This window comes from Xenopus tropicalis, chromosome 4, assembly GCF_000004195.4.
Source record: "Xenopus tropicalis strain Nigerian chromosome 4, UCB_Xtro_10.0, whole genome shotgun sequence".
Classification (NCBI taxonomy): domain Eukaryota; kingdom Metazoa; phylum Chordata; class Amphibia; order Anura; family Pipidae; genus Xenopus; species Xenopus tropicalis.
Window position 1 is genome coordinate 115,906,078 of NC_030680.2, and position 21,798 is coordinate 115,927,875.

General features: G+C 40.2%; 1 protein-coding gene across 4 annotated transcripts in view; it reads right to left on the reverse strand.

Moving 5' to 3' along the window:
* Window positions 1–667: 667 nt before the first annotated feature.
* The window catches only part of ep300 (E1A binding protein p300), a 34,796-nt gene continuing 13,665 nt past the window's right edge, over window positions 668–21,798 (reverse strand). Inside the window, exons 8-31 of one of the 4 annotated variants that reach the window (XM_002934725.5) lie at window positions 21,506–21,643; window positions 19,972–20,089; window positions 18,772–18,946; window positions 18,044–18,124; window positions 17,838–17,947; window positions 17,156–17,341; window positions 16,596–17,066; window positions 16,287–16,463; window positions 16,000–16,159; window positions 15,512–15,630; window positions 14,357–14,596; window positions 13,836–13,924; window positions 11,783–11,863; window positions 10,766–10,822; window positions 10,581–10,658; window positions 10,429–10,496; window positions 10,187–10,337; window positions 9,025–9,171; window positions 8,826–8,939; window positions 7,112–7,277; window positions 6,318–6,482; window positions 5,657–5,818; window positions 4,801–5,082; window positions 668–4,465 (exon numbers count right to left, since the gene is read on the reverse strand). In XM_002934725.5, coding sequence (XP_002934771.3) covers window positions 2,186–4,465; window positions 4,801–5,082; window positions 5,657–5,818; window positions 6,318–6,482; window positions 7,112–7,277; window positions 8,826–8,939; window positions 9,025–9,171; window positions 10,187–10,337; window positions 10,429–10,496; window positions 10,581–10,658; window positions 10,766–10,822; window positions 11,783–11,863; window positions 13,836–13,924; window positions 14,357–14,596; window positions 15,512–15,630; window positions 16,000–16,159; window positions 16,287–16,463; window positions 16,596–17,066; window positions 17,156–17,341; window positions 17,838–17,947; window positions 18,044–18,124; window positions 18,772–18,946; window positions 19,972–20,089; window positions 21,506–21,643 — 5,815 coding nt within the window. In that variant the 3' untranslated portion in view covers window positions 668–2,185. Of the gene's footprint in view, window positions 4,466–4,800; window positions 5,083–5,656; window positions 5,819–6,317; window positions 6,483–7,111; window positions 7,278–8,825; window positions 8,940–9,024; window positions 9,172–10,186; window positions 10,338–10,428; window positions 10,497–10,580; window positions 10,659–10,765; window positions 10,823–11,782; window positions 11,894–13,835; window positions 13,925–14,356; window positions 14,618–15,511; window positions 15,631–15,999; window positions 16,160–16,286; window positions 16,464–16,595; window positions 17,067–17,155; window positions 17,342–17,837; window positions 17,948–18,043; window positions 18,125–18,771; window positions 18,947–19,971; window positions 20,090–21,505; window positions 21,644–21,798 lie in introns of all 4 variants that reach the window. The other 3 variants (XM_004913800.4, XM_004913798.4, XM_004913799.4) reach the window with 3 other exon arrangements.

Consider the following 21,798-nt stretch of genomic DNA (forward strand, 5'->3'; position numbering starts at 1 on the left):
TCACTGTCTGTGCGGTTTGGTACATGCGACAAATTGGCCTTTTTTTCTCTGTCAATGGAGAAAGCATATGTAACACATTGGCTTTAGACCTAAGGAACAAGTGTAAAGGGGTGCACCACTTTTTGCCACTCACCAAATATGTGACCCTTTGTCAGACTTGTCATCTAGGTGGTGGGCCAAATGTGAGATTAAAATAGGGGCTTTAGTAGACCAAGAAGCAGCCTGTTGGTTTGGCTTGACTCCAGACTAAAGGCCCCCCCATACACTGGCAGATCGGATCTTTTCCCAACATCCCCCACCTTAACCTGGGGACCTTAACTTCTAGTTAAAATAAATAAATAAAACCAGAGCAGGGTGAGTTTAGGAACAGAAAAGATACAGAGTATCACTTTAAATAGTCTGTGGCTTGTAAGCCTAATGAACCCATACAGCAGCAGAACAAATGGACTTGATTTAGACCAACCTGTTCAGATACAGTAGTGAGGACATGTCCTTCTCCTGTGGCTGAAACATGGACAACCTGCAAGTGAAGTCTGAAGTGTCCTATATACCCAGTAACATGGACTGTTTCACATTGGGGCGGATTAGGAGAATGTACTTCCCATGTGTTCAGGCCTGACAGCAAATGCGGAGGACAAGTTATAAAAGAGGTGCTGCAGCAGGCGGCTTCATCTGTCTCACACAGTTTATTTAACAATAAGTAATAAGAAATGAATTGTAACAATTTGTACAGTGATTTAAAGTTCATATTTAGGAGACCCCATGTTCATTGCATGATTTACACCGTTTACACCACACTGTTGAGGGGAGGAGATCGCGACTGATCAGTTTCCTGCTTCCCGAGTTCCAGAGGAAACAGGTTCAGATAGAAAAGAGTCAATACCAGCATGGTGGGGAGTCAGTAAGAATATGCCATTCTTTTGGCCAGTCCATGTTCTTACTTGGATGTTACAGTAACGTGGAAAAAAAAAAAAAAAAATAAAGAATACAAGTTCGCCACTATACACCCCCTCCAAAATTTACAATCCATTAAATATAGTACATCTGACCTGGCTGGTTCTGTGATATAGCAAAATAAACAAAATCTCTCTCCGTAGCCCCTCTCCAATGTGTAGAAATAACACCATTAATGTTGCAAATACTTGGCTAAACAGAACATTTTTATGGGGTTCTTTTGAAGGGTAAAAGAGGTCAAAAGGTAAAAAATGTACATTTTTCTTGCCAAGCTAACCATAAGGTTTTCAGCTAAGAAAGGGTAAGGTAGGGAGAAAGAATGGGGTTATTTTACTTATTTATATATAGATTTATATTTATATATATATATATATATATATATCATGTATATATATCTTCTGTTTTAAAGCAACATTAAACCATCCTCTGAAAACCTCTGTTTTTGGAGCACAACTGCCCCTTCTCACCAAAATAACCCATTCATGCCCAAAATTAGGGCAACGGACCTTAAAAGCCCTTTCCAGCTGTGATTCAAGCTGACAATTTAAAGGAAGCAAAAATATATATATATATATACCTTATGGCTATGATCACAGCTCACAGGGAGGGGGTATCCTGTGCTGAGTGTGGCTTGGGGAGAGGGAAAAGGTTTACAAGTGGATCATAGACAGAAAATGGCAGGTGGATGGGAACACAAATTTTGCCTATACAGAAACCGTCCAACAGTAAATAAAAACAGTCAATACTATACATTTTCATTAATTTAAAAAAAAAAAAAAAAAAAAATACAGAGAACATAAAAACATAGGAAGTCATGTTAAGTGTGTTTTGGACATCAGGAGGTTAGGATCAAGGGAATGCACTGTGCATCTTAACAGAGGAAGAGATCAGAAGGCTGTTTTATGGGCCCAGCCACTGGAAATATATTCTTTATAATAATTATAATAATAATATCTGCCCCTCCCCACTCTCTGCAGATCCTTATAGTTCTGAGCACAGCAGCTCTGGAGAACTCCAACAAAAAAAATAGATAACATTACTTGAAAAAAACAAAAACTTGAAAAATAACCTTAAGTCCCGCACGCCCTCCCACCCCCACAAAAAAAACAAAAAACAGCTGTTCTTCAGTATAAAAAGTCAGTCTGAGCAGAAAATAAGTTTACTTTTTAGAATTGCGTGTTCTTAAGAGTCACTGCTCAAGGGTAGCAGTAGATCCCTTTCCCCCACACCTCTAATGGATATCTAGTGTACTCTGTGAGAGGTTGGGATTAAGGTCCGAGTTGTCCGCACCCAGGCCAAGGTCTTGCACCCCCCCTCCATGAAGACCTGCCATCTGCGAAAGCATAGCAGTAGGATCCGGGCTTCCGTAGTGTCCTTGATCCATAGGGTTCCCTTGCCCAGGCCCCACCAACCCTGGGTGAGGAGAGCTGGTCTGAGGAGAAACGTGGTGAGGGGATGGCTGGGGCTGCATACGGGGAGATGGGCTGGAGTGTGGGGGTTGTGACTGGGGGCGTGGGGAGGGCACAGGTTGTGGAGAGCGAACTTGGTTGCTAAGTGATGGAGGGAGCTGCTGTCCCTGTAAATGAGGGGACTGGGCAGGGCCTGGCAACATGTGCTGCTGCGGGCTCATTGGGTTTTGTTGTGCTGGAGATCCCATCTGCTGGTGTAAGAGGCGCTGTGGAAAGGTCTGCAAGCCACTCGATGTATCACCTGGCATTCCCTGTGGCATCTGGCTCATTTGTCCCATACTTCCTTGCTGCATCTGGATGTGGTGCTGGAATCGCTGTTGCTGCTGCTGCTGTTGTGTGTAGCCAGACATAACTTGGTGCTGCTGGAACTGGTTATGATTAACCATTCCGGGTCCAGCTCCTTGCTGCTGCTGCTGCTGTTGTTGCTGTTGTTGTTGCTGCTGCTGCTGCTGCTGTTGCTGCTGTTGCTGCATTATTTGCTGCCTTCGCAGGATAATCTCACGGAACTGAGGGGAAATCCCACCAGGATTGATGTTTAATGGCTGACCCTGTGGATTTATACCTGCCATTGCCTGTTGGGGAAGAGGGGACTGCTGTGGGGGCTGCTGCTGGGGTGCCTGGGGTTGCTGAGGCATGCCAGGGCGTGGACCAATTGCCTGCATAGGGTTCATGCCTTGCATGCCAGGATTAGAATGCACTACCTGCTGAAGGCCAGCCTGGGCAGGCATCCCTGGAACATTGCCAGCTGCCTGTGCATTCTGGCTACTAGCATACTTAGCTGCTCTTTGCTTGATAAAGGCAGCCAGAAGCTGTGGGTTTGAGTGCAAAATATTCAGAACCTGCTGCTGTTGCATTGGTGAGCTGGGAGAACGCAAAGTGCGAAGAAGGTTCTGCAGAGCAGCTTGTGGCAGTGAGCCTTGTTTTGTTTGGCTTGCTCCAGGCACCTGTCCAATGCCAGACTGGGGATTCATATTCATAGGCTGTCCCTGTTGTGGTACTGACATAATAGGTGATCTTTGCATGCCAGGTTGCATTGATTGTGACTGGGGCAGACCACTTTGTACCCATGGAGGTTGTGGTTGAGTTGGAGGTGGCTGCTGCTGCTGCTGAGGTTGCTGCATTCCAGGCCCTATACCAGACTCCATATGAACTTGACCCCGAGGGCCTTGCTGAGGATTCATTCCCATGGGCTGCATTGGGTTCATAGGTTGCATCTGATGTGGGTTCATCATGGGCCGAGGAAAAATTTGAGCTTTTGCCATTTGCCTCTGTGTTTCTGCAGCCCGCTGGATCTGCATTGCCATCTCTACAGCAGCTGGTGGTGGACCCTGAACCTGCTGCTGCATTGCCCCAGCCTGGGGAGGTGTTGGAGGAGTCATTTGCCCAGCTGCCTTGCCCTGTGATATACCCCTGGCGGGCTCAGCACGTGCCATGCTGTAGGGAGGCATGTTAGGTGGTGGAGGCTGCTGCTGAGTTGGAGGTTGGGGTGGTGGTTGAGGAGTCTGTGGCGTTGGGGGCTGTTGGCCTGTTGGTGTGGCAGGGCCAGCAGAATTTGGAGAAGGCAGACCCTGCTGAGGGCCCACCCCTCCTGCTCTCTGCATGCTGGCCATACGCCGTCGCAGCATCTGAGCCTGTTGCAACCTATGCTGCAGTTGCTGTTGACGGAGCTTTTGCTTAATATTGAGGCAGAAGGGCACTGGGCACTTGTTTTCTTGGCAGTGTTTAGCATGGTAGCAGCACAAGGCAATAAGCTGCTTGCAGATAGGACACCCTCCATTGGTTTTTCTCTTGCAGCCTTTGGTGTGTTGTACAACTCTCTTCATCTTTTGACATGAGGGCAGAGAGCAGTTTGCATTGCGACACTGGCAAGCATGTACAAGGGACTGGATGCAGCGCTGAATGCTCAGCCGGCGAGAATCTCCAGGGCTTTGGGTTGCTGCTGCTTGTTGGTTATTGCTCTCATCATCCAAGCCAAGCCCAAGTTTCTCCATTTTGTGCTCATGCGTCTTTGTGTTGTAGCAGGTGATGCACAAATCATAATCCTTTTAAAGGAAAATAAAGAAATCATCATACATATCATATACAATCTTACAGGCAAAATATACCACAGTAATAAACTGCCTTGGTCCTCTTATTCTACTCTAAAATCGATGTGCATTTAAAAAAGGCCATCGTATTATAACATGTATAACATGTTGTGATGTTAAAGATATCCACAGCTAGTCTGATTAAATATTAGACCCCACGCACATCATATATCTATTGAAATTCACATTTCAATTAGAAATAAAAAGGGGGTGCCTTTACAAACCAATCTGTTACAAAATAAGACGGTATTCCAGCAATGGTTATGGTGGTAGGGAGCATCTTCACTTACCTCACAAACAGTACAGTGCCAGCGCGTTTCAACATGGTGCTTGCACTCATTGCAGGTGTAGACAAAGCGGTCCTGGCTCTGTGTATGGAGTTCCACCAGCATGCACATTGTAGACCACTTAGCTCTGCGCAGAGATGAAAACTCCAAGTGTTTATCTCTAGCAAGCGTGAGGAAGGCATCCCGTCCGTCCATTAAATCACAAGGAATTAGGGGGTCTGGCTCTACAATTGGGGGAAGAGAATTTGCTGCGGGTCCAGCACTAAGGCGGATGACAAAAAATACCTAGAAAGCAAAATGATTACAAATATAAAAAAAGCCTCAAGCAATTGGGAGCAGAACAATTCCAACTTGTGTACACAGTAAGCCCCCCCCCACCTGCTCAAAAAAAAAAACAAAAAAAAAAAAAACAACTCGCCTTTAACTATGCTACCACACTTTGCCCCTAAATATCCAAGAAAAAACTCTCTACTTACAAAACTATACTAGTGGGCAAATACATCAAATACTTCATACACACGCGATTAGATGAAAGAGGCAGACACAGCTTTAAAAATCTATAACGGGTGTAAGCTTTGCTCAAGGGGGTTGTCCACCTTCAAATTAACTTTTAGTATGACGTAGAGTCATTCTGAGGCATTGCGATTGGTCTTCAATTATTTGCATTTTTTTTTCTTTACTTATTTAGTAAATAAAAAATGAAAACTGGAAAAAGTCAGAAGAGGAAGGCAAATAAAAAAAAAAATATAAAAAAAAAATGAGCTCCAACTGAAACGTTTCTAATATGTCAATTCTTAAAGTTTACCTGAAGGTGAACCACCCCTTTAAGCTCAGCTGTGATGACATTCACAGTACCCACCTCTTTATGCTTTTCCATTGTAGCATAGAGCTTCTGGGATAGGTCATTGGACACATTTGGCATTCCAGGCTTCTTCTTACTCCCTCTACTAAGACTGCTCTTGTTTTTGCTTGTCTTCTTGTTGTTTTTCTTTTTTGCATTTTTACTGTCTCCTTTCCCAACCTGTGTCAAATTTTAAAGAGTTAAGAGAATAGCAATGGGTCTTAGCAATCATATCACATTAAGAGGAAAAAAAAAACAAAAAAAACCACCAAATTTTCTTACGTTGAGCAAAAGTAAACTTTGCAAGAACTGCATGCCGGTGGAGTCAACATGATTTATACAAAGAGGATATAAGGCAGGTACAAGTTCAAAAAGAATAAAATGTGCATAGCAATGCCTAAGCCACCCCCCCAATATTGTCATAAACACGACACGGTCAGAAAAACAGACTATACAGACAGTGCCATCTGAGAAAATTTTGTAACACATGAAAGGAATATCTATATACCTAGGAGAGATGTGTAATGTATACCAGAATGATCACTAGTTAGCTCTAGCAGGACGCAGCAATTATTTTTCAGACCTTGTAAGGGAAAGTTATGTCACAGCAGCATGAAGACATGGTAAATCACACATCAGCTTGTAAATGTAGAAAGCTTTTGTATATTAATGTATTCACCTCAATACTCTCATTGCTGGTATTTTCTTCTCGCTTCCTTTCTTCCTCCTCCTGCTCCAGTTCCTTAATGCTCTCTTCCAGCACATTAGGCCAGAAATCCCCTTCAAAGTATGGCAGCTCCTTGGCACTGGTCAGTCGGTCTTCTGTTGCCTGCTTAAAGATGTCCTACAAATAGAGATATCAAGGTGTTATGAATGCAGCAGAAGTGAATCAGTGGCTCAGAGTGGGCCAAGTCAGGTACATCTAAACATCCTTCCATTAGGCCAATGAACACATCACACTACAATCAAAACATACCCATTAGCCAAAGACCACATTCAAAGCCAATATGATCCTCTGATCATCAGTTGGGGAGGGCATCATACTGCAACTCCACTGTCTGAATAAGCTAAAGTAAAATTATTCTGCTTAAATCTAAACCGATCCTAAAACACTTTACAGAGTTTGTTCTTTCATTTTTATGGTAGTCCAGATGCATTTCCCAGACATATAAATAGGGCAGCTCTGATCCTCTCCTTATACCACCATTTCTCTCCAACTTGCCTTGAAATTGTTCAGCAATGAACAGCAGATTATTATACAGAATAATGTTCCCCCATCCCCCAAAGTCCCCCATAGCTATTTGAAGTTAAGATTTCCTAACGTTATCAAGACCAAAGAGAAAAAAAAAAAAAAACACTTTGCCTTATGATTGCATTTTTATTTTTTCAGAGAGATATAGCAGTAGATTGCTAACAACTAATTCACAAGAGGTAATGGAATTTTACACACTAAAGAGTTGCTTTGGTACTGACCTTGTAATCATGTATAACCCGCTCAGAAACAGACTTATCTAGCATCTTCTTGTACCACTCTTGCAAGCGCTTGGGCTTTGGGATCTTCTGGTCCGCTGGGTGACAATGAAATATATAGTCATCGCCCTCACTTGGTGGACAGGCCCATATGTGCCCTGCTGTATACCTGTGAAAAACACAAATCAATTGACACAGCTGAACAGAGGAACCCACCCTCTAAAAAGTGTTTAACGACTGGTTGCTTCTTCATAAAGTGATTATCAATTAGCCAGAGAAGCTGTATTTATAACTCTGTAAAACATTCTAAACAAAAGCAACTGTAATTAAGTGGTCCATAAATTATTTTCCTTCTATCTACACACTTTTTGCTGGTGGCTGTACAAGGGCTGAAAAAAGCTACCAACTTTGGGCCCCCTTACTGGACCAGTATCTGGCCGAAAATCAGCCAGATATCAATCAGGTTTGAAAATTCCCAAAGATAGAGCGAGCATCCGCACGCTGATACAGTCCTCCAGCAGCCCCCAAGCCTAATCCAACCTTTGCCAGAGTGGTCCTGTGCATGGGTACCAAGTTGGGCCCAGATATGCCAGTTTGCAGATCTGGCAGTTTATGGCCACCTTAACACAGACAGTGAGCAGTTTTAAAAGACAAGGAAAGCTCTAGTCACTGGGATGCTAATTTTGAACTCATGCTGACTACAATAACTTAAATCATACCCAGGCACTCATGTTCTTAGAAACAGCACAGGTTTAGGGTAACTTTCTGCACAGTGGGCATCTGCCATCTTTTGCTGCCACCCAATAGGGAAGTTCAGTCTTGCTGCAGGTGAAACTCATAACTTTTCCAAAGGGGATACCTGGGAAACTAAGGAAAGATGGCATTGGCCAGCCATGCAGAAAATGGCCCAAGCAAGTTGTGGGTAAGAGTTAGGAAAATAAAAATTCACAGTAACTCAAACCTTCTGTTCCTTTATAAAACATTAGGAACATAGACAAGCTTTGCGAGTACTGTTACAGAGGATGAGCACTCTGGTTTACAGGATACAAATCTCCCAGAACACACAAACTCTTCTCAAGCTTTGGTTTTACTGGACAAATAAGCAAATCCAAAAACACAAATGCAATGCAATTCAAAAATGCCCATACTACAACTAAGCCAACAAACCAGTGTATCTATGCACAGCCACACAGAATAAATGACTAATTTGTCTTACAAGTTGGCCTGTATGCTTGAATGTCTCACATTTCCGAGGCTTTTTATATCATTAGCTGGTGTTTCAGTAGGCGAAGATTATCCTGCTTAATCTTATTTTGTGCAACGGGCACACAGATTTCAGTCTTTAAGAAAAAAACATTTGCTTTGACTTTCAGCTTACCATTGCAAATGACAATTCCGTCCAGTCAAAATATTTTTTCAATCTAAAATTTGTTTAATGCAAGACTGCCATCATCTTTTAGTTTCATATGAGAATTCAGGCATGTCAGCACAGTGCCCAACTTGTATGCAGTCACACTTTTTTAGCAAATATGGGCTGTGAATGACCCACAGTCATTTAATGACTTGCCTCAACAGTGCATGAATGCACACTGCAATGTGATCTTAGAACCATTATGGCAGGGTGACCAGTGAGATGATGCAGAGGAGTGCCTCGCTTTGGAAGCAACCAAATGGATGATGTCCCACTATCACATACATTTTATAAATATATGCTTACCCTAGTCTCTTGACATACTCCAGATAGCCAATGAGAATTTCATGATACACAGCTGTTCTAAGGTTCTTTGGCCGAAAGAAATGTACACTGTCCAGATAGGAAATATAAACCCGCCTAAAGAGAATCAAAAAGAAAAGTTACCAACTGAACCCATACACAACTTACGTTACAGGAAGGAAGACAGACACACAAGGCCTACCTTTGATTGGGCTGGGGACAGTCAGAGCCATATTCTTGCACGTGCATTCCAAAAAAACACAGTTCAACTCCATCAACCTCTTCAAAAGCAAATAAGGCTTTTGTTCGGTATGGGAAGGATTCTGCCATCTCTCCAGTATCCACAAACCTGTTTATAAGAATAACATTTGATTTGCTTTTTTCAGTTCCTGAGTGTAACAATAATTAAGAATAATTTACAATAAAGTTTTAAACTCAGCTTACAATGTTCTAGTAATTTCTCCTTTTTTCATCCAAAATGTAAACTGCACTTGCAAAAAGTCTTTTTAACAGCCAGTTAAGAAAGTATAAAAGTCCATACCATCCTAATGGTTTACTTAAGCTGAAATCAGTTTAATATAGAACATTTTTATCCATATTTTTTCTCATATCAAAGTTGTAGTAAGCTACATTTGGGTAGATAAGCAACTGAAAAGGAGTGCACAACCTTCCTTCAACACATTCTCTGATATAGCCCAATTGCATACAGTTTAAAATATTTTTTTTTTAAGACACGTGGATTAATTGGTCAACAATGAAACCAGGGGTGACAGCTGAGTCTCCCTGATAACTACTACCACCTTCTCTTTATGTGGTGGGTTGCACATTAAGTTTGAGAAATCAGGTGCATCATTTTCCCTTCCAAGTTGAAAGAGAAACAAGGACTGTTGTCCTTGTACTCCACGATCAAGGACTTCCCTCTAGTTCCAGTAAGTTTCAGTTAACCTAGCTCAGTTTTTGCTGCTCTACCTCTTGCTAAACATTGCTTTTTTAGATGTAACACAAGGTGATGATATGTCATGGTTTCCCTGTTTCTTTTTCCCCTTAGCACTATTTACATTAATAGTTCACACAAACTTTTTTTTCTTGCAATAATGACAAAAAGGAAAGCTGTAGGCCAAATTAACACAAGTCTCCAAGGTATCTTCAGCAGCAATGAAGAACATCCCCTTATTATATTTAGATAGCAAAACAATACTATACATAAGGGTTACATATACCAACATACAAAATGCTGAACTATAAGGAAATTTACTTTTGAAAACAGATTTTATATTCAACTAGCAGAATTAAGTGTACACATAGGAATGTCCTTAAACCAAAGTGAGAGAGACTGTGACAATTCCAAAAAATAAACTGCTTACTTCGCTTTCATGCCAGGTTTCACTTCCACTGTTTTGTCAGATGCATGGACCACCCGAATAATCACCTCTCCAGCCTCAGGATTATTCTGTCTTCTCAGAAAATCATTGACTCTGTTCTCCAGAAAAGAGCCAAGCCTTGTAGTTGGGAGACCTTGGATTAAATAAATTAATTAATCTCCCAGAATAGACTAAACAAAGATATTACAATTTCTTCAGCACCAACAATGAACTGATGTACTTACGTTTGGCAGAAAATTTGTTCTCTTTCCGATTTCGACCTGTTTTCTTTAGACAGCCTTCACATACAAAGCTATGGACAGAACAAAATAAATCAGAATCAGAATGTCCTTCATCAGAGAGATCAAATAAGTTAATGCTGAAATAAGACACCTACCCCGTGGGCCAGATGGTTTCATTATGTAACACGCAGATCTGGTGCATTTTTCTACCGCACTCCAAGCACTCCACGTATCTAGAATGGAGAAGATATAACTCAGTAATTAGGAAGTTTCCCTTCCCCACATCCCAATTTAACACTCATCTAAATCTGTGGTGGGACAAATAGGAAACATCACGTACTGTTCTGGATCCAGTGTGTCATTTTTCCTTTTGGAGAATTGATCTTTGCTGATGGTTCTAAATAGCAATAACAAAAAAAAAAAAAAAAAAAAGGGAAACGCCATAAATAACATACAAAAACTAAGATCCCCAGCATTTGGAGACAGCAGCAAAAGATCAATCAAGGGAGAAAAACAAGAAAGAGGAATGGCGCAGGAAAAGAAGAAAAATCCGAAGTGAAAGAAGAACAAAACAGGGAGGGGCATGTGAACACTTGTAAAAAAGCAATATTAAGGCCAGTAATAAAAAGGAGAAATGAAGATGAGCAAAAGGAGAACAAGATTTAGGTGAAAAAAGCAAACTCAAAAAGAGGGGGAGGGGTGAGAGAAAGAGCAAAGTTAAAGCAGCTATAGTGGTAAAGCAGGGATTTAGGAGGAGAGAAAAGGAAAGTGGGATAGGAAACAAAATGCATGTATTTCTGGGGTGTAAAGATTAAAGGGAGGAAATGATAAAGAGGGTAAAGCAAGACAGCATGAAAGAAAAGAAATACTGGTTGGAGAAAAGAAAGATTAAGAAGCCTCTAATATCCCTAATCACCAATTCCAACAATGAACTAATGTACAATGCTCATGCCAACTGGAGAATTTATAATCTTACAAAGTGAAAAGTAATAACATATTACTTTATGCAGAAAAGCTTTTTGTTGCTCCAACAAACCTAATGTACTCAATACTGGAAGTATACTACAAAAAAAGGGGGACTTATATTTGGTATAAAACTTTCCTTTGAAATTAATGGCATAAATAGCAAATATTCCCTCAGATACAAAAATCTTTCAAATTTATTGCCAAGTGGGTAATATATGTGGCTAAAGTATGGTGCCTGGACACATGAATCACATATAGTGAGTACAAAATGATTAATTACTTCCTCCACTGATAGATATTTTACCAGTGGAATAAAAAGCCGTTCGCATAGTATTAAGAGTATTTTATAACACAAATTATAAGGAGGGGCGGGAAAGAAAAAGGTACTTACGTTTGAGGTTGGGTGGGATCATCACCAAGAGAGACGCACTCCCCCTGGATCTCGTTGAAGCACTTTTCACAGAAGTGGTACCTATCAGCGAGAAGGCCATATTTGGGTGAACTGTTTGTTCACACAACGACAGCGGAACCACGCAAGCCGGGAAGCCATCAGCCAGAGGACGTCACGTGAGGGACACAGGGTGTGCGCAGATCATCAAGCAGAGTCAGGAGCCCAAGTAATTTGGATTTTGGATTGATTTTGTTTTTTTGTTTGTTTGTGTGTGATTTGGTTTTGGTTTGGATTTCATTGCAATCAAAGCCACCACAGGAACAAGCAAGGGAAGGGAGGGTCAGAAATGAACACAGAGAGAAAAAAAGCAGGGGTGGGTATGGGGCAAGACAAACAGAAGCAAGACAAGACAGACAAAAAGCAGAAAGCCAATGCAAAGCACAGATTAGCAAAGGATTGTCTCTCCATATGGGATCACAAGCAGCAAAAATCATTACAGCAAATCAAAAGGAAGGTTAAAATAAATAAAAATAAAGGGTAACTGGGACTGTACAGTTTGTCCTCCTGCTTTGCTCAAATGAAGAAAAGCTGCATTTGACACCTAAGCAGAGTGTTAATAAATTGCCACTAAGGGGATACACAGTGTTATGACAAATACACTTCTAAATAGCTAGAGGCTCAGCACAAAGGGAAAGGCTAGGATAGTAGCTCACTAACATGGGAAGGATGTACAATAATAAGTCTACACTGTCCCAAAGGAACACAAAGCACATTAAATAAAATGTGCTTTACACATTCTGCTTAGAGGAACAAGAGCATGAAGGATGACAAATCTGTAACATGACAGATCTGTAACACAACACAAATGAAGGAATAGCCTACAGAGCTAGTAATGCTGCAGTGGCAAAGCAACACCTTTAGAGGACACTGCACTGTGAAAAGCCACATTAAGACATACATAACTCGTCACTTAAAACTGTAAAAAGGCTCTTGCGCACAGGTTTTTTGTTATGCTCACCGAGACACGGGTTTGAGCACACCTAAACACATCAGTTAATTGATTCCATTATATACTGGTTGTACGCATGAGCGTTCAGAATTACGTTGTTATATTAGATTTTCATTGTATTTTTTAGATGCAGATTGTTGCATTTGTGTGTGCTTGGTGTGCAATCAAAAGACAAAAGAATGTGTTTGGAATTCACAAAAATGCATGTAAATGCAATCTATGCATTTTCCCATTCTCAGCAAATCTGTAAACATAACAAAACACCAGTGTGTAAGAGCTCTTAGACTGATCAATGGGGGGGGGGGGGGCAGCTTGGCCATATTTATTATATTATAAGGGCTCTTCAGTGACACGTGTTCTGTTTCTTGCAAGAAATTATGCATTTTCTGCTTTTGGCTTCTTCCTCATCAATAAGCGGTTTACAAATAAGCTTATTTAATACTTTTTGAAAACATGTCTTTGATCCCATTCTACATTCAAATAGTTTTTGTTTTTTTTGTTTACCCCAGTATACAACTGATTCACTTTCTACTTTAGTAACTGCTGTACAGTCCAGCTAGAACATGTGGCTTTTCAAAGAATTAATCAGCTGTCCATCAACAAACAATGTAATGTTTTGTGACATACTGTGACATGTTACAGTTTGACATACTTAGAAGATGCAGGTGCCTTTCCGTAATGCCTGACTAGACACAGCATAGAAGCTAGACATCTATTGATTACAGGCAGGGCACATAAAGCAGCAGAAATAGGTGAATGGGAATAGTCTAATAATGCAGTACATTCCAACCCAAACCAGATTCAGTGTGTGTTTATCATTGTATGAAGCAGTTAAAATATGTCACTCCTTTTCTCAAAGATGACATGCGACACAATAAGAACCATTTGTACATTTCAAATGAGAGCAAGAATAGGTTATACCACTGTTCACACTTTCCTACAGTCACAAATCAACTGTAAGTTAGGAGGGGTGGGGGTAAACATTTTGCTGTGGTTAAAAAAAAAAAAAAAAAACTATACTGAAAAGTCAAGGGAAAGTCTTACCTGTTTTGATAGCTGTAGTAAGTGGCATCACGGGGAATTGTACAGAGCTGCTTCCCATAACAGCAAAGGGTCTGAGGCGAGAACTCCAGCTAGAAGAAGAGGGGGAGGAGTATTACAAGCAGCATGTTGAGGAGCTTTAAAATACAATTCAAAACAATTAGACAAGTCCGACAAGTCATCTAAAACAGACCACTATATGTATAAATGAACATTTCCTTTATTACAGTGCAGCATGACAACTAAACACTGATAATTTCAAACTGCTTGTTACATCTGTATGTCAGACGTTTTATAGCACACGTTCTACAATAAGAGAACAGATGCAGTGCTGTGATCAAATTTGGGTTTCATATGAGCTCATTTTTCCACCAAATGAGCTATTCAGGCTTATTTTAATGTCTAACAAACTTTGTCATTTTTGAATTAAGTACTTTTTCAGGCAAACAATTTCATGAAAAGATTATTTATTCACTATTTAAAAGTGACAGCACTTTCTTAAGTCATGCAAACTTACAACTCACCTTCCTACCACAGCAGTATCCCAAGCTTTGCATGACTGGATCTATCTCCTGCTCAAACACCTCAGCCAGCTTGGAACAGTACTTGTAGACACGAGAGGTCTTGCGGTTATATAGCCAGGCATTGTTGAACATCAGCCAGATATCTTCCACATACTGCCAGGGTTCTTGGTACTGTCCTGTGTCCAACTTGCGTTTAATAGTCGAAAGGTCCATGGGAGTCTTGACAATCTCAAAGTAATCCTGCAGGACAGAGGTATTTTTCTGAATCACAAGAAGTTATAATGCATTACAGATTTGTGAGGATGCATGGCAAAACAAAAACACAAAACAAATACATAGTGTTCTTAACCAATCAGGTAAAGTATTACCTATAAATAGCCAATACCATCTACCTCAGTGTTTTATATAATCACATTTTAAACTAGTATTTTCAGACTAGTCCAGTTATTAATACTTTACCGGTCACCAATATTATTTCTTATTCTCTATATAGCACAGGGTCCGGTAAAGCATTTAGAAAATCAAGTTGTGTAAAGCTTGCTTCACTGATTGGCAAGAATACTATGTTTGGACATAACAGGGCATTGTCAAGCAATAAAATTAAGCATTGTGCTGATTCCTCTGTAAATGGCAAGAGTGCTACGGTTTGACATACTCAGATTAAATAAATCATTTTGCTACCAATAAAAAAAATTTTAAAAAAATTACCAATTTTAGAATGTCCAATCATCTGACAAGAATCAAGCTAATTTAATCATGGAGAACATCCAATCATAATACATAGGTTTAAATAATTTACAGTTTAATTAAAATGTTTAAGACTGCTGTCAGCTAATGGATGCCGACATTGATATTCTTTTCCATATAAATACCAAATTTTTGCAGGTTAACCGTAAACACAAACTCCAAAACAGATGAAATCAGGTGTGGCAGACTGAGGTATAAAAAAAAGCATTTGAAGCACAAACTACAGCTGAAGCCTAAGCCAAGCATTGCTCCCGAGGACCAGGAACACCAAATGCATTTGCTTTAAAAGATGCATAAAGCGAACTGTGGACGCAAATACAGCATTTAGCATGTTAACAGGTACAATATTAAGCAAGCGCAGTTTATTCATGAACACACAGCATTCCAATCACCACAGAGGACTCTTACCGGGATTCCTAATAACTGAGGATCCACTGGTTGACGAAACGGAAGAGACTCTGGATCCTGGCGGTATAATGCTTCCAGAGTGGGCATAAGAGCCTGCCGAAGTTCTTCTGGTTTGAAAACTGCAGACAAAATAGAGAATAATGAAAAAAAAAATAATAAAAAAAAGCACATTTAGCTTAGTACCTAACCAATAAGTCTGGATCAGCAACTGCATAGCATATGGTAGAAGAAATTCCAATGAAGTAATCCAACAGGTGTCCCTTATAAACCGGGGCATTGCTGAATCTTGTAAGATAAAACAACCACTTTTATACCTCTTCTATATGTAAACTAGGCTATTTTTATATATCCCAGCACATAAGCTTTATTGGATGGTATATAAACATCAAATTTCAAATGCTCAACTTCCATTTCTCCCATATTTCTTGGCTTTACTTTTTTCCATCATTTGTGAAAAAAGTGCAACATATTAATTTCCAAAGGCTTACTCTTCTTCTTGGACTGCCCAGGAGGAGCAGGAGATGTCTGAGCAGCAGGGGTTGCTGGTTTCTCATCTTCCTCCTTGATTTCTGTTTTAACTTCTTCTTTCTTCTCTTCCAGCTCAGCTGGCTCAGATTTGCATTCCTCAACTGCTACCTCTGCTTTAACCTGTGAAGCAAATATTTAATTAAAGTGACATGTTACACTGCTCTTTCCATTGCCTAAAATGTGTCACTGATGAGGTAGGAGAACACTATTTGTTCCAAGCCTATCCCATACAGAGATAACTGATTACCTCTGGTTTCTCCTCTGCTGGAGGTTCCATAGGCTCAGGCTCAAGATCATCATCTTCTTGCTTTATCTCCATTTTAACCTCTTGAGGTGGTGGCTCTTGAACAGGTGGCTGAGAGCTAACTTCAGGACTATTCGTAGAGGGAGGATTGGAAGATGGGCAATCCAGGTTGGCTGTAGGCTGAAGAAAAAAAAAGGCAATTTTTTAATTTTTCTTTGTTTTTTTTAGTTGAGGCTACCCAAAATGTAAGCAGCCTTAATTAAAGCTGTACTGCAAAAGCAGGATTCTTCCAGTCATCAAAATTTTACTTACCGGAGTGCTCGGTTGAAGCTGCATTGGCAGTGGTGGTGCAGTTGGCGTGGCTACAGGTGTTGTTAAACTTGGCTGTGAAGGGGGCCGTGGTAATGGCTGTTGCTGTGATGAAAACTGCTGCGAAGGCTGCTGAGAAGGTGGTGTAGCAATCTGCTGGTCAGCGGTAGACATTACCGGGGTAGGGATGGATAAGGAAGGGGTCACTTGTGGTGGAGTAGGGCTTTCTCTGTGTTGTAGTGGTGCTTGTGAAATTGGTGCTGCTGTGGGTAGGATAGGCTGTACAGGTGTCTGAGTTGGTTGTGGAGTAAGGCCTGGAGGCGTATGGTGAGGGGTTGGTGTACGGCTTGGAGCAGGGGACGGTGAGTTGCGGTGCATGGGTTGGACGTGACTTGAACAGTGCATCTGATTCCCTGCTGCTCCCGGGGGCATCACTGGAGAACTCACAGGATGGCTAGGGTTAGGCATTGGTGCCTGCAATAGATAAAGCACGGCCATTTATAAACAAAGCATACTTTTGACAAATTTGAAGTACAGGCAAGACTTATCTATAATGTTCTAACCTGAGATGAAGGGTTCTGATTGCCAGGCTGGGGCATGGGCATGCCAGATGCATTCAAGCCACCGGTATTCATTCCTCCAGTGTTCATCACAGGAGAAGATGCCTGAAACTGATTTTGGGACAGAAACTGGTTCTGTGCTGTTTGTTGCATAGTCCCAGGCTGCTGCATACGGGCCTGAAATCCCATCTACCAAACAAAACAAACATACAAAACTGCTTGTTCTGATTTCATTTTATTGTACTAAAATAACAAAACGCACAACTAAAGCCTACTATTTCAGTCTAGGGAGACCAATACCAATTTTTTTTTTTATATTTAGAACCAGTAGTATATTAAAACGCACATATGCAATAATTAGCTAGCTTTCCACCAATATCTACAAATGTCATGTGCATCCCATCTGTCTTACACACACACACACACACTAAAACCCTGCTTCATCTAAATAAACCATTTTAATATACTATTTTGTTGCCATTTTGAATACTAAGCCCCCTAGAATCATACGATTCACATTGCGCAGAAACAAACCAATGGCCCACATACATGCTAGGTCAAGTCAATTAATGGATCCGTCAATTTAAATTTTAAGAAAACAAATATTTAAAAAGGTGGTCAGAACTTAAATTCAAGTTCTGTCTAATATACAATTAACCACTTGTGTTGAGGCTTGCATACTGACCTGGTTCATAGGGCCCGTTTGTCCCATTTGCCCTGGGTGCTGAAGTGGAGCCTGCTGTCTCTGGCCCATTGACTGCATTTGCATACCCATCTGTCCAAATTGGTTCATTCCTTTGTACAGAAGAGGGAAAAACAGAATGCTTACCGAATGTTTGATACCAGCAATATCCAAGGATCATGGGACTGAAAGAGGAGAATGATTCTTACCAGTTTGTGTCTGCATGCGATTCATTATTTGATTTGGCACATTAGCCCGCATCATGCTGTTTGGATCTGGCAAAGGACCATCTATATGGGAAAGAAAAACAATGTACAAAACACAGTATAGGACATCACAAAACAAATTTCACAACAAAAGCAGTTTAAATAACCTAAATTACCAACTCCTATGCTTACCACTGGCACTGCATTTATGATACCACATTGATGGGGCAGCAAAAAAAATATGCATTTTTAAGCAATTAATAAGTCTTTGCACAAAGATAAGCAAGTCTATAACTACTGCATGGACATAATGTGACCTGCAGCAAAAAAAAATTCCCTTAAAGAACTAATTCCCTCTAAAACCATTAAAGTTCAATTGCCCAAGACAGTGAGCTCCTGTGAACAAATATGAAGGTCTGGGCTCACCATCAGGAATTTTATTAGAAGTGTCACTAACACTGCACACGTTCAGTGTGATCTGGGCATGCGTCACAAAGGAAGTGCTGTGAATCTGCAAAAAAGCTGGGAAGCTTCTGGGAGCATATTTTGAGGTAAAGATCTTTGCTGCTAAAGAGCTGTAGTTGATTTGAGCTGGTAGAGAACTCCAAAACATATAGTGCAGCATTTATAGCCTACTTTTTAAGCTTTAATTTGTAAATACTTACTTTCATACAAGTGTAACATATAAGGAAAATACAGTAACATGAGCCAACAAATAAAAATACACGTACTGGTTGACAATCCAGTTTGTGGCTGGGCCATTCCTTGGTTTTGATTCATTTGTGTAGGAGGCATGCCAGGAGGAGTGGGAATTAGATGTTGCTTTTGCAATCTGGTGCGACGCTTTTCCTCCAATTCTTTTTGAATCTTGTATATTTTCTCAGCCAGAAAGTGGTAGTACTCAGCCTAGAAGCCATCGGTGTATAAGGCAATTGTTAGAAAGGCTCTTTTATCCAGAAGGTAAATCATATAATGTGCATATAGGAGTTAAATTATCAGAGCATGAGATAAATTTGCCAATATCAGTCTAAACGCATTAAAGGACATGTAAAACCTACATATGCCTACAATGTATATCAGTTGGGCACATCTCCCCCACCCAAATGGCATCATGTGTACTGTATATATCCCCTCCATTTGCCAGCATGATCACATTTTCCTAAAGCAAATAGCACCTGGTGGCCAGACCCTTATTCAGCATACATTTAATCAAGAATTCAGGCTCACACAGGCACAACTGTCTCCGATACAAGTTCTGCTTTGTTTGAGCTGAGCTCAGGAGAGTTGGTTGGGAGAAAAAAATTGAAGCAGACAGCTAGAGCTGAGTTTCTATGGGAACTAGCAATGCCATCTCTTCACTGCCTTCTAGACTGGGGGCCATGTTTGGTAATCTGAGTTTAGAACAACTGAGCATGCCCACAAGCCAACAGCCAAAGCAAACTCCTGATGGAGGGGGCCGAGTGGGTTACAGGAGGAGAAGCAAATATAAGTGATTAAGGGGATGTTGCAGCCTTACTATTAATCTCTGGGCAACCAGTGTGGCAGGTATTGAAAGATTTCAAAGAGGCTGTTCACTGAAGTTTGTGTGTGTGGGGTTTACATGTCCTTTAAGGGTTTCTATAGATAATTTGCATTATTTTTCACTATGGGTATTCTCCACACAATGTATCTTTAGAAAATAATTTGGAGGTTTCTTTGCTGGCCATAAGTCACTTATACACACATAAGTCACAATCTGTTAAACTGCCTTTACCTGAAAATGATCAGGTAGAACGATGCTCGCTACAGAATGCATCTTAAACGGAATCAAATTATGGAAAATTTATACTAAAATATCTGTATATATAAAGCTATTTACTTACAAGTTGGCAATTTTTAGCGTTTCAGCACAAAAGTATTTACTATTCAAGGACACTTAACACAAGTCTTACCCTGCTATTAGCAGATTCATACATGTCACCTTCAACTTTGCGAGCATAAGCTACCAAGTTCTCCATTCGCCGATCCTTTAATGCTGCTGGATCAGGTGTTGGGAATATGGCTTGAACACTAGAACAAATTAAGAAATCAATAACAAACCTCAACATAAAACAAAAGTCAATGTGCCAGATAAATAATATTTAGGGGTATGGACAACCTGAGCTACAATTTTTATACAGAATATTAAAGTGCTTACATCTGTGAACGCAAGCAGAAAAAAAAAAAAAGTTTTGCCTCATTAGCACATTACAACTTTAAAGGGATACGGTCATGATTTTTATTGTGTAATTTTTACATTACACTGTTTACATAGCAAATAATTCACGCTACCATTTAAAAGGTTATTCTTAAACCAACAAACATATATTTTTTTAGTAATATAGGTGCGTAAGCATTCATCTCAGTGTACTGTGCAGATTCTGTGCTTTCATAAAATGTCCTACACATTAAAACTGCTTTCAGAAATGCTATTGTTTCTCCTACTACATTTAACTGGAGGAGTCCCAAGCCTGAAGATTTTTTTTACTATTGAGTGCTATTCCGATATCTACCATAGATATCAGGTAGCTGGGTGGAAAGGGATGGGTGATACAACTCCAACTTGCAGCAAAGCAATAAAGAGTGACGGAAGTTTATCAGAGCACAAGTCACAAAGCAGATGACATAAGACAACTCTATATAAGGCCGGGTTAGATAATAAACTCTACAGAAGGGTCTCCATTTATTTTTATTAAGAGTGAAATATTTAAAAAAAATCTTTTACTAGTGGTATTAAGACATTAACTAATGCTTAACTAAGTGAAAGTGTTCAGTCAATCTCCATCTTCTTTGTAAAATTCAGCATAAGCACCTGAACCTACAATTTAACTGGGTGAGCATGAGCACTAATTGAAATATAAATCAGTTTTTTCATCTGTAGTGGGAAGGACTGTGAGAACCCCTGAACAAACAAATAGTACAGAGATTCAGCATATGGCCAAACTGAATAGCAGCTTATCACAATGTGCATTTATGGTGCTGAGTAGCATGAGAAACGCTGTTGAAAACATACTACAAATAGATCAAAAGTGGCATGCCTAAAAAGTCAATTTTGTATAGGGATCAGTTAGCCGAAACCGTTTATACAGAAAGCTCTGAATTATGGGAAGCCCAAAGACTCCATTTGAATCAAAATTAGATTTTTAAATCTTATTTCCTTTTAAATCTTATTTCCTTTTATCTCTATAGTAACAAAACAGTACCTTGCACTTGATCCTAATAACCAAGATACAATTAGTCCTTATAGGAAGCAAAACAATGCTATTTGGGTTTAATTAATATATTTCGCAGACTTAAGGCAAGAAGATTCATATAACGAAAATACTTCTTATCTAGGTATTCTGGCAACAGGTCCTATACCTGTATTTGCATTTGAAATCCTTCTAGAACTTAGCATTTAGAGAATCTAGTCTGCCACCGTAGATCAGAGGCTGTAGCACAACTTACAGTTTGTGAACTAGATGGTTCCTCAGATCCTGGGTGATATCTTCATGCCAAGGTTTGCGGATTCCAGAACTAGAGGGTGGTGCTGCCGTAGGCATAGAGCCTAGGTTAGGAACGCCACCACTCTCATTCATCATTGGACTGCAAATTTAAAGGGACACAAATACTTAATTTAGTTTTTGTTCAGGTTGGTTAAATTGAAAATTGAACAGAAAGAGTGATACAATAGGGCTTCTGCCATGCAATACAGCACAGAGATTACTCACCATTCATATGCATCCTCATTGCCAGTTTTT